The sequence below is a fragment of the Hermetia illucens genome, chromosome 5, assembly GCF_905115235.1.
Source record: "Hermetia illucens chromosome 5, iHerIll2.2.curated.20191125, whole genome shotgun sequence".
Classification (NCBI taxonomy): domain Eukaryota; kingdom Metazoa; phylum Arthropoda; class Insecta; order Diptera; family Stratiomyidae; genus Hermetia; species Hermetia illucens.
This window is the reverse complement of record NC_051853.1, coordinates 32,084,490-32,097,412: the sequence shown is the minus strand read 5'-3', so window position 1 is coordinate 32,097,412 and position 12,923 is coordinate 32,084,490. Positions and strand designations below refer to the sequence as shown.

The 12,923-nt window shown below is 42.1% G+C and overlaps 1 protein-coding gene and 1 long non-coding RNA gene across 6 annotated transcripts in view; one reads left to right on the top strand and one right to left on the bottom strand.

Moving 5' to 3' along the window:
• The window catches only part of LOC119657496 (cerebellar degeneration-related protein 2-like), a 361,935-nt gene that overhangs the window by 90,641 nt on the left and 258,371 nt on the right, over nucleotides 1-12,923 (bottom strand). The window contains exon 1 of one of the 5 annotated variants that reach the window (XM_038064426.1): nucleotides 6,034-7,112. The exons of the other annotated variants lie outside the window; for them this stretch is intronic. Within the exon in view, the coding sequence (XP_037920354.1) occupies nucleotides 6,034-6,262 (229 nt within the window). The 5' untranslated portion in view covers nucleotides 6,263-7,112. Of the gene's footprint in view, nucleotides 1-6,033; nucleotides 7,113-12,923 lie in introns of those variants that run through there. 5 annotated transcript variants of the gene reach the window in all.
• LOC119657497 lies at nucleotides 6,370-10,223 on the top strand. The gene is made up of 4 exons (XR_005250142.1): nucleotides 6,370-6,504; nucleotides 7,026-7,839; nucleotides 7,896-8,541; nucleotides 8,597-10,223. It is a non-coding gene; the product is annotated as an uncharacterized LOC119657497 (long non-coding RNA).

Here is a 12,923-nt window from a genome sequence, read left to right as displayed (position 1 = left end):
AAAAAACGCTCTATTGCCTGTATGGAGTCGTTAGGTAAAGTGCATCTGATGGCATGCAATTAGGAGAAAAAGACTAAGTCGATGACCAATTTAGTTCGTAATTTCAGTAATGGGATAATTCTTAAATAGAATTTTAAAGCTGCCGGGATTTTAGGTTTATGATTTGCAATTTAGTTCATTGATGTAGAGACAGAATGGGATACAAGAAATTATTCATGGTATAATGTTTTAGTAGAAGAAACTATGTTATGGGAGAAAAGAAGAAATGTTGAATGCAATGCAGTGAAATTCTCGGACGGCTCGGATCAAGACAATACATAACCAGATGGTTGACATGACTTCTTTTTCCAGCCCTCTAAGTATGTCTGAAATTTAATTTCGGTAATTCCGTCAAAAATTTAGACAATTCAGTTCAGGAGACTTCAATTGAATCTGATCAAACCACAAGTCAGCCGGACGTAGATACAATGATTACATTTTTGATCAAAACCGAGTCCATAACAAGGCCTTAGTCTAGGCCAGGATTATCGTGCATTCGATCAGCCTTTGCGCCAGGACAAAAGATTCACACGGATCATTTCTGCTAATAGACGTCAAAAATATGACACCGGCTTGTTATAGAAAGGCAGTGGACTCGACGTGGCCATTTTTTTCGGCATTTGGTGTAAGAAAAATTGCCTCTCAGAATCTTTTGACACACATTGTAGTGGGTCTTCATTTTATCATTCATTACAACCTTCTTTTAATCCTTAACTTTTCATTGAATTTAATAGGGTCAAAATTTGACTGCAGTTTTTAAATTCTGTTTTACCTTGATAACCTGTATAATCGCAAAACACCGAGGGAAAGTAGGGAGAAAATGAAGTGGACGGCCATGACTGCTGATAGTAAGTACTAGCAAGCAGCCCCAACGCATCAGACATTTTACATGCGAAGGAACAATTGAGCCTCTTCAACGTTATCTTCTCAATATGGGCTGGATTTGAATCCTGGTTCGAATCATCAAGGTCTATATTTGCTTTTATGCTTGATATTTGCTAATTTGCCGAGATCTCGACTCGAGGAGTGGGGGCTTTTGAGGAAAGATGTCATGGTCCATTGAAATCCTCCACGGTCTCCGGCTAAAGTGGACCTGAGAGGATCACCGATAGCGGAAAGAAACAATACGATGAAGCGGAGATCTTACCTCTGCACACCTCCAGTCACGAGATCTCAGATTCCCAGCATTTCCAGGCAGCTGGAAGTAGTAGCTCTGCAGGAACGGCAATAAAAAATGCCACAAGGAGATTTCATTCTTTTGAGCGCGCTGATGGTAGAGGTATTCCTTTTGTTTGAAGGAGCAGTCTGGATCCGTATGTTGTGGGAACGAGCCATTTCCTCCACCAGAGTAATACTATAGTATCTGACAAAATATATGATTAACTGCCGCGGTGAGAGGATTTTTCTATCTGGGAAGTTGCCCATCATCATGGATGTGAAACCAACTGAATGTCCTTGACTGGACTATGGAAAGATTTGCAGCCATGTGTAATTTCTTTCGTAGTACAGAACACAGTACTGGAATCATTATTTGCGAATGTTTCTGCTTTTCTAGCCGGCGCAAGAATAACTTTTATTTGGTCGCGATGCACGTAACGCTGCACTTCCTGGGATCACTTCAGCGATCAGAGGATACCTTAATTCTCTACATTTATTGACCTGCTTCCATGATTCCGCACTCAGCCAGGCACAAATGGTTGAAAAAAATGGTCCTGGAGCTAATCTTTGCTTTCTTTGACAGATCTTCTTACCATTGTGGTAAGAAGCGCAGAAGCGCTTAAACTGGTTAATGATAAAGTACACTTCTGGCGGCTATGATTCTCAGGAATCATAACTTTGGTCCAACTGTAACCGCCTTTGAAACAAGGCTTGATGTCACTTAATTTCTCATTTCAGAGATCGGTTGTGAAGAAACTATAATTGGATCTACCCTTACCCCTGATGGTTTGGTTCATGTGATCAATCCAACCTGCATTTGTAAGACAGATTATATAATATCAACTGCCATTTTTTTGTCTAAGGCAAGGAATGGGAAACAGGAGCACAAATCTTTCACTAAGTTCGCGAAATTTTGCGGCAACTCTACGAGAACGATTAACTGGGATACGGAATAAGGATTGAGGTACGAAGATCTGAACTGAAAATCAAGACAAGAAAAATCAAATGCCTTGGAATTAATACAGAAGACCATATCCAATAAGTGATACCACAATAGAAGATCAAACGAATTCAACTAGTTGGGAAACACTGTTACTGCAAATGATAGAGATGATAAGGGAACAGGCAATAGGCTGAAACTAGCTAAAATAGTGTTTGGTAGATTAAAGACGATTTCGAAATCCTCGCAGATAACAAGAAATACTTAGCTTGGAGAAACAATCTTGCTGCACGGTAGCGAAACATGGCTTACTAAGAAGTCCATTATGAGCAAACAAACAAGTACGAGTATTTATCAACAATTGTCTAAGAATTATAGGCAGGATATTTTTGCGAAAGCGAATACAAATCACCGGCTATCGGAAGACTCAAAAGGAAAGCCGAGAGAAGAAAAGAAATGGAAGATGCAAATGGCGTTGGATTGGATTCACTCTGCGAAGATCAACTAACACAGGAAGACAGGTCTTAAACTGATACCCAGAAAATGAGGAAAATGTGAATAGACTACGCAACACATGGAAAAGGTCAGTATTGAAACAGTTCAAAGTATATGGCAAGAATTGGGCAAACATTACCACGATAGCGCAGACAGGCCCCGATGGAAAGGATTTTTGGAAGTTCTATCTACCATCTAGGAATGAAACAGATATTAATCTTGTTAGCTTAGGACTTCCAATTATTGAATTCAAACAATTGTCCCTCTTCTAAATTTTACCAACGTTTCCATGGTTCCTATGCATTTGAACGACTGGACACCATAAATGCAAAAATCGTAAATGATTTATAAATAAAAATGATCGGGTTCACTGGGCTTTATGTTGATGCAATTAAATAAATGACATGATGATCGGATGATGGAAATAGCAGTGGATAGGTCACACATTACCCATTCTCCCAAGATGGTCCATGGGTGGGTCGTCTCAAAGGCACTTGGCGCAGAACAGTATAGGCGGAGTACGAGTGTCTCGGGAAGTCATGGGGAGTGCTGAAGGGCTTTTCAGGTAACCATGAACGACGGCGCGTAGGTGTGGTTGGCGCACTATAGGGTTGAAGGGCAACCATATAAATAAACGACAGGTGATATGACTTCATTTTTTTTGGAGACGCCCAGAACAACACAATAATATACACCCCTATGTTTGAAGTGCATTCTAAGGTCGCCAACTTTTTTTCAAGGATCGAGATTTCTTCGTGCTACGCTTACGTTGCGTCAAACTCTTCCCTCTTGTGTTTAGGCAATTTATTTTTGATTTTATAGATACCTAGGATGAATGTTCCTCTTTTAGGAAATGCCCAAGATATTGGCTCACAAGAAAGGCTAATATCCTGGTACAAATGACGGTCGGAAGCCCATTTATATTTTGTGGTGGATAATTCAATCCAATATTTCACTGGTTATGCGCTGAGAAAAGAATATTCTTAAATGAAAGCAGCTAAAATTGTTAAGTTGAATATACAGTATACACCGTATTTCGGGAACTATTTGATTTTTTATTCAGTGTAAACTAAACACTAGTATATTCCATCCATAGATAAATCTGACTCCTTCAACTTCCAAAGGAACTATAAGCAGCAGAAAATTGCTACTCTGGCCAACAGCAAAGGTCCAACCAGGTAAACACTAAACTCGTATGGGAATGCCTTAATAGACTGAATACGCTCGGCTCGTAGAATAAGGTCTGGTTTCTAGGCTACATTGAGTTCGAAGACAAAGAGGCAGCAGACGAGGTAGTTAGAAAAGGAGCAGGAACGCCGCTACACAAGCCAGGACCCTTCTATAAAAACTAAATTAGGATCATAGCAAGAGCGTTGAAGAATGAAGAGGAATGGTTCAGGGAACTATTTTGGGCGATCATACCAAGCGCTCAAAAACCTCACCACTCCGGATCATAGTCTGAATACTCACTGGTCATTGCAGGGTAAATTATCGCCTGGAAAAGCTAGAGTTATCTACGGACACTGCTTGGATATTTTGTGCGGAGAGTGAGGAAACCTCCATATATGTTCTGGACATTGTCCGGAACTGGTACAAAGGAAGCTGGGACACCTGGGAGAATATTTAATACCAGATGCCAAGTTGAAATATTTGGAAGTAAGAAACATATTAGAATTCCTGGCAGTTGACATATTATAGTTACTAAATATACTGAAACCAGTAAAGAGGCACAATAGTTCTTTTAGACCGCAGTGAAATTTCTCTTAGCAGTATTATTATTATTATTATTAAGTTGTTGTGAGAAAAGGAAACAAATTATTCTCGAAATACAGTTTACATATTCATATTAAAAACTTCAGCCAAAATCGGAAAAATCTCCTAACCATTTTCATTTAAAAGGCACAATAACCCCCCAGCACAGCATTATTGAGACAAATTTCCGAATTTTAGCCACATGAAGTAAACACCTTTACTGTTATCGTTATAAAATAAAAGGTATTGGATGCACTAGGAAGAATTATCAAAACTCAAATCGGCTAATTCCTCCTCTTAGGATCCAACCTACTTTTTATATTTTTTTAAGGATTGCGAGGTCCTAAGTCCGCATCCACTTGATGTCGGACCGGACCAAATGGGGAGCAACTTTCTCCCTCTTTTTTTGGTCTACGGACCCCTCGTTTAGGGCTTAGCAACCCAAACAAAATATTGTGCGAAGACAGCACCCAAAGTATGGGCGGATTCACGCTGCTCCCAGGGCAGAGGTACGGCAGCGTCTGGTAAGAAACCCTAAAGCCCTCTTTGTCTAATATTTTTATTTTTTTTATTTTAATCATGTGAAGTTGGTTCAGGGGTGGTTTTAACATCAGTTATTAATAGAATATCTCAGGATATTAGACTACAATATATGTCTACTCTTCATTCCTTTGTGAAGCATCAGATACCCAAATAGTCTCTTCTTTCTTACTGTTACTTTTTTCCATTTTGATTATCATTATCACATTTTCCACGAAATCGAAAAACTCACAGATATTTCGGGTTAATTGGGAAGATTGAAAAGAGTTAAGCCTAATGAATTACTCTCATAAGAAATAAACTTTCTAGTGAGGAACAGCTAGTTCCACAGTGAAGCCAACAAAGGTATTGAGGTTGACCAAAGGTTCTTTCTCCTATATGATATGCAAAGGAAGCTGCTTGATGAGGAAAATCTCAGTTACAACTTAGCGAGATGTGGCTTTAGGAGGTACAAATCTACCACTCTTAAGGTATGGTAACCTAGGGTTTTGTCTTTCGAAGATTTCCCGCCTCTATGGAACAAAAAAAACTGAATGTTGGACAAGTGGTAAGTATACAATAGCGCCACAAACACAAGCGCGAACGCAAATGTTCATGACACAACCGGGATTCGAACCCGTGGCATGGAATTAAAATGGCTAAACTTAGAACCAACTTAATCTTTAAACACTCAGATGGTGTCATTTAAAATAAATTATTTTACCTCGATCTAACCCAGATGAGTGAGCCTGGATTCACGGATTTTACTCTAATCGTAGAGAATATGCATTTAAGGACACCAAGGACAAAGAACTCCAATTTAATAACGGCTTCAAATTAAAAGAAAAAAAGATGAGAGTGAAACTGCTTTTTTACAGCTGTGGAGAGCGCCATTGAGTAAGCATATACGCTTGCACCCGTTATTTTAGTATTCATAAAATTGATAAGTGCTTTTTGCTTCAAGGACTCTCTATTGACCTTATCTTGAAAACCACTTGCTCTGAATTGATATTGATGTATGAACAGCAATATGTCCTCTCTTGTGGCAGGTTATTTAGCTTACCTACCCACCTGCATAATTTTATAAAATTTTAAAAAAGTAAATGTTACAAATTTTAAAGAAAACAAACCTTGTGGGCCCTGCAGACATTCCAATTCAATCGTGTAATCCCAACAATCTAAGCTATTCAAGCGTGATAGTGCGGAGCTTGGCGGTGAAGTGGCATGGGACGGCGAGAGATGATTCAAATTAACCGAGTCCCAACAACCATCTTTACTATTGCAACTATTGTTCACTGCCTTATCATTATCCGCGATACCGTTTGTGATAACATGGCCGTTGTGCTGTTTCTGACTCATGATTCTGTATCTCAACCGAATCCACTGATTTCACACTAAATCAATTCAATCGTATCAAACACAATCGCAACACATAATTTCCACTCGACCCTGATCAAATCGGAACACTTTGCACAAGACGGGCCAGTAAATATCAACAATTGATCAGTTAAACAAATTTCAGTGAATCAACTTAGATACTTTGCACTCAGAAGGAGGAGCACGGGCCACGGCTGATTAAATAAATTAGCAAAAATCCGTAGGTAATTACATGTGAAATTCCATTAATCCCGAAAAAATTAGGAGAGCCGTGAAGGAGCCGCACTACGCCGAGAAAGCCAATTTATTTTTACCTGGGCATGGCAACGGAAACTGTTTTTCACCTGTGCGAAGAGAAATGAAAAGGTCCCGGCACGAGTTATAAGATGTATGCGATGCAGGCGAGCTTCTGCAAGGAACTGAGTGTAAATAACATGTTCTATTTGCGCCGGGGGTAGAAATATTCGTAGGTACTCTTGGGAGTGTAGTCATGGACTGATAACGATTCCGATCCGCGACACAGATACGAGCAATGCTAATTTTATCACATTTTGATAGCAAGAACTGGGCGTAAATTCTCAAGCTTGAGCCTGGGCCTGGGTCAATGTAGTCAGTCGCCTACGGTTTTAGAGTCTGACTCAACCCAAGTTTTATTCCCGACTTCCGTCTGCAGATAATTACTCCAAACTTTAATGTAGGATAATGACTTGCTTTTCACATTTTAATAGTCTTTTTTTTTCTCCAGACATTCGATCCCGACAAAGGTTCTAGCCTAGACAAGTTACATCCCAACTCTGGACCACCTCACAAACTCTGAACAGAGAACGCACCAAGTGGATTCAACCGCGCGGCGGCAATTTACCGACTAATCGCTAGCTGACTTAGTAAATCAACAATTCCATAGCTGGGGCTAGAAACCCGGAGTAGCAGATGAACTCGGTGGCGGCAGCAGCGGCTCGATGGCTCAGCAACCTCTTTGAGTCAGCCAACGATCGCCATACAGGCAGGTTTCGAGTTAATGGACCTCTCCAAATTCAACTGGAGATAGCCCGAGTCGACGGTTGGTGGATACCAGCCGTGGTTCATGCACATTCTCCACACACATAACGACAAAGTTGGAGCAGCGCCAAGCCATTCACACTGGGAAGCTTCCATTTAAGCCAGTCTAGCACGGAAAGTATCTAATCATCTATTCAAGAATCTTAAGCGGATTTTTTTTTCCACTGCCTCTATCTCTTCGCAGTTTAGAACGCGGCCTGTCTGAAGGGCCCTGGAATTCAACAGGTGTTCTAGTCAATTGCATTCCAGGCTGGATTATTGCTGAAAAACTGTAGAATGTTTCAAATGGGCGAGAAGGTGGGCAGGAAGTAAATTGGAACTCAGATGCTACCTTGACTGCAGTCTGAATGAGCAGAGTCATCATGTATAATAATTCGATGGAAGCAAAAGATGCACAAAAAACACTTTGGTAGATTACATCCCTCAGAAGAATGCAGTGTTGGTGGCCTCAACTTACTAGGACGAACATTTTCTTTGAAACGTTGATATACAGGCCGCAGGTAGATTTTTATCTTATTGAGGATACGCGATAGTAACTCAAACTATATATTTCTAGTCTGCACAGGCTATACTTCCTTAAAAGATTGGAAAAAAGATCAACAAATCTCATTATATCTTAGCGACATTAATGAATAAACCAGTTTAGCTAATGTAAGATAAACGAGGCCAAGATTCTAAGTCACTCTAAAAAAAGATGACTCCTTTGAGAGGAGCTGTAGACACCCGAGTAGAAGACAAGTTCCTCAGAAATCTCGGAAAGATTAGGCAACAGGAAACGCAATAATGGAGAAAAGAAAAATTTTATGTCATCTGCAGATAATAGTATTCCACCAAAGATGATCTGAACACCGATTTAATAAGGAGGAAAGAAAGAGTCACTACTACATAGCTGGAGCAACTCCGAGACGTCTAGACAACTCGGAGACTATATGTGCAGTTGGCAGTTAACATGGTTCACTGAACTTTGTACAATACAAAAGTAGAAGTGGATCCCTCGGTATCTTGAGATAATGATTTTTGGCATAGTATGCTTGAAGCGTGTTTTGGGCTAGTGACCATTAAATTGTGAAACTTTCTTAGTGATGAAACCCGCTTCAAATAATAACAAGTCACATCTTCGAACCCACCCGCGATTAATAACAGTTAAGTCGCGGTCGATTTTGAAGGATTCATCAGGTTCATGTTCTCCCAAAAAAATTAAGGTAGGCATGCTTCCCAATTACGGAAATTCTTATGATAAAAGAAATTGGAAACTAGATTACAGACGGTTCGTCTGCAGAATGATTACTTAAATCAACCAAAAAGCGAAAGAGGAAAATTCGGCAGAAGGAAACTTATACCACTAACGAAGTTTTACCTGTCAAAAGACTCTCCTTCACCTTTACCATGAAGAGCGGAGAAAAGGAACGCTGGTGATTTTGACGCAACTGGTCCGTTATGTGAAAATTGAGAATGGATACCTTGAACCTGGGAGGAATCTCGGCCGGTAGGAGGAGAAAGCACTGCGAAAGAAGGCAATGGAACACGGGCGTGGCTGTGCGGCAATATCCAGCAACTTCTTACGCAAAAAGTGGGCACAACCTGACAGCTCTACTGACAACACTCACGCTGGACGCTGCATAGGAAGCATAAGACCAACGCATTTGTAATGGGCAACGCTTTGTTATGGTCTGCACTAGAGCCTACTTCCACGCTTTCCGCAGAGATTAGAACCAGTGTGCCGGGAGGTGACCAAATCAGCGGAGGAGATCTCAACGGAGCTGCTCCCTCCCTACAAATACTAACGAGAAAGCGGGAAAGAACAGCCCGTATACGCCTACGCCGAAGCAAAAGCTCTCCATTTGAAGTGCTCGGATAAGGCTACCTCAAAGACCTCCAGCAGGCGTGAACCGAGAACAACGAATTGACTAGGACAGAGTATCTTGAATGTTGGATACCTTGCGTTGAACGAAGATACGCGGCATCGTAAGCATACTCAACGAATAGAACCCGGACATTGATCTCAGATACGGGAGGGGAAAGTTCATGAATGCTAAGAAGAATAAATTTGTGGCACAGCGGGATTAGCAACATTCGAAATAAATTTCGTTTATTCGACTTTATTCGTGTTGATTCGACTGACGAATGGCACTACCGGTGTTCTCCGTGGCGTAGTAGGCCTTGCTAATTTTCAATTGTAAATAAAATAATTGAAAATGAAAAAGAAATAATTGAAGATTATTAAGTTGCAAACCACCGACCGGGCAGGTCGTTTTAATTTCGTGTTTTATCTAAAATATCAATTGTAAATACAAATTATAAAATAAAATGTATTGCTGACCCCGAAGAACTCGCCCGATTGATTGGAACGAGTAAAAATCTGCAAAATTTTTAATTGTGCGGAAATTTGCAATTGCGACGATTGTGCCCAGATAGAGCAGGGCCAGTTTCGGGCTGCCTTTTTTGTGTGCCGCTCGTTGCGAGGACGGCAAAAGGTGGTTAAACCGTGCGCCGGAAGGAGCCAGACGCTGCACCGCGAATGCGGCTTCGAATGAGCGACCGTAAAGAATTAATTTCGTGGAACGCCGCCTTCGTGATCGTGGCCGCCACGTAGTTGAATTCTGCAGAGGACATCCCGTATCAGCGCCGACTGGAAGACACGAAAAATTCCGTTGGTTGCCTCCGATGTCTAGTGATGAAATCATTGATCAGTCCGTTGAGCGACCAGCCTCTAAGAAGCGGATACTGACTTCGATGGTGTCACCGCAGGGAGCCAGAGCCGCCGACAAGGATCATCCGCACACTCAGGAGCCTCAACCTCAAAAACGCTGTCAAGGCAAGCCGCCACAGGCAAAGTTTGTTTTAATTATAAAATTTTGACATGAATTTCTAGTTAAAGCACAAATAAGTGGCGAGTTTTTTATTTCTGGTCTGCGCGTCAAGCGTCCGCTCCGGGGTACATCGGTTGTGTTTCTTTTTCTGTCGTACGGGTCCGGTCTGCCGTAGTCCAAGTAGGTCCTTGTGGAATTCGGTACAGCCGCGTCTTCGACAAAAACTCGCGTTGTTAACTTAGCTTTTGTTATGTCGGTTGACAATCAAGACGCGGCAGGCCCATCGGACCCATAATAAAATCGGCCTCCTACACGGTATTGAAAACAGAGTTGATCAAGCGCCTGTCGGTAAGTAAGTCAGCTAATCTGGATCACTTACTGGCAGGTTTGACGTTGGGCGATCGAACTCCCAGCCAATTGCTTTGCGAAATGAGGTAATTGGGCTGCCGCAAGATCGACGTCGATCTGCTGAAGTGGCTCTGGCTGCGACGACTTCCGGAGAGCACCCAGGTGGTCCTCGCGTGTGTCTCCGGTTCTTTGGAGGCGCTGGCAGTTAAAGTGCATGAAGTGCACCCGCGCCCAACTATAGCGGCCGTTCAGCAACCTTCTGACGAAGTTGGCGAACTGAAGCACGAGATGGCCGCGCTTGTGGCCAGTATGGCTGAGATGAGGGCGACGCTGGACGCTCAGCGCGCTCATAAAACTAGATCCGCGGTGGCCCTGGCGACGGCCACCCAGAACGCAGCGCCACGTCGCCTAACAATTTATGACCCTCTCAGCAGACGCAGTTATCTTGTAGATACTGGTGCGGAGGTTTCGGTTCTTCCCGTACCAAAAGTTCCAAAAGTTCAGTCAGATTACTACTGCATGTAGTCTCTCTAAACCAGTGAAGCGCAATGTGCAGCACCACATTAACACTACTGATTCCCCTATCTTTTCAAAGGTGCGTCCCCTACCACCCCAGAAGCTGGCTATTGCACGGAAAGAATTCGAACACCTTATGCAACAGGGTATCTGCAGACCTTCGGACAGCTGTTAGTCTTGCCCACTCCATATGGTCCTTAAGCCAAATGGCGAATGGCGCCCCTGTGGGGATTACAGAAGGCTAAACGCATAGACTGTTCCTGACCGATATCCCATTCCACTCATCCACAACTTTGCGCATCATCTCGCAAACTGCCGCATCTTTTCGACCTTGGATTTAACCAGGGCGTATCACTAAATCCCTGTAGCTCCAGAAGACATTCCAAAGACGGCAATATGCATACTCTTTGGAATCTCCGAGTTCACACGGATGACTTTCGGGTTGTGCAATGCGGCGCAAACCTTTCAAATGTTCATTGACTTGGTCCTGCGAAACCTCGACTTCTGTTTCGTATATTTGGATGATGTTTTGGTCGCTTCTTCCTCAGAGTCTGAACACTTAGCCCATCTCGAGCGTATTTTTCAACGTCCCCTTGAGGCCGATTTAGTCCTAAACGTTGACAAATGCCAGTTTTTCCAGACACAGGTGAGATTCCTCGGCCACTTCATTTCCGCTGACGGAATACAGCCCGACCCAGACAAGGTGCAAGCAATCACAAGCTTCCCGCGTCCGAAAACTGTGAAGGCTTTGCGGAGGTTCTTGGGCATACTAAACTTCTATCGTCGTTTCTGCTCTTACACCTTTCTCGTCCATGGGTTCGGCTTAACAAATTCAATAGAATTGGATCAAATTAGGGGGGGGAGGGGGGGGGGGGTATGATCTTCTATGGCAAAAGATCTACTAGACCAATAACCTGGTAGCCTTGATGTAAAAAATTCTGTACTCCGGTCCTAAACGTGTTAATTACCTTCGTGTGATTAACGTATGATTCTCGGTGTTCTTCTACTACGGGTTCTAGTAACATATGCAGAAGTAAATAGTGTTGAATGCTGTTGTGATACAAATGTTCTTTATGGCTACGATCCTTAAAAGGGGTTGATAGACTAAATTTGATTTTCTCAAAAAACCAGATGGTGCTTTCACAAACTCCATAGCTGAGTCAGTGTAGCCTCTCTTAAAAATACACCAACCTTTCAAGACAAAAATGTTGTAAGAGAAACTGGAATACTTCGAAAGCGGTGGTTACCGACAAAACAGCAAGAGTTGCTATAATACCCTTTGATCAGTCGAAGCAATTGGCCTAGATGGCATCTGTCCATTGATGCAGTAGGGTATAGACCATCTAGAATGACTTCTAGGAAATATTTGGCATGTCTAGCATGTCTTACTCTAAGGTAAGTCTCCTGACTGTTTAACTTGAAAGAACGTTAGATAAATCAGTTTAACACCATTCTGGCTAAAATGTCTGGAGAGACGCTTAGGTTGTAATGTCGTATCTACTAATAGAAAGCTAAAATGTTTACGAGGGTGGAAAGTTTTCTGAGTCTGATCTTTTTTCCTTGGTTTCAAAGATAGAGATCGTAACTCTGAAAGGCTAACACGTAGTGGGGATGTTCGTAGACATGGAAGGGCCTTTTGGCTATTTGCCTTGGGCAGGCACATTGGACATTCTGTGATGTCACCAGAGAGCATGGTGTTGATTATATCTTATTTGAGTGAATTTATCTCATGGTAACACCGATGTTGTTGCTTACTGAAAAAAGTGTGGGTTGCTACTCCACAAGAGAGGCAACGAAAGGTTGCCCTTGAGGAATTGTACTATGCCCACTTCAATGTATGTTGATCTGTTCTCTGCTGTCTGAACTGCGATTTGTAACTCTTGGATATATAGAGTTCTGTAATGAGCGCA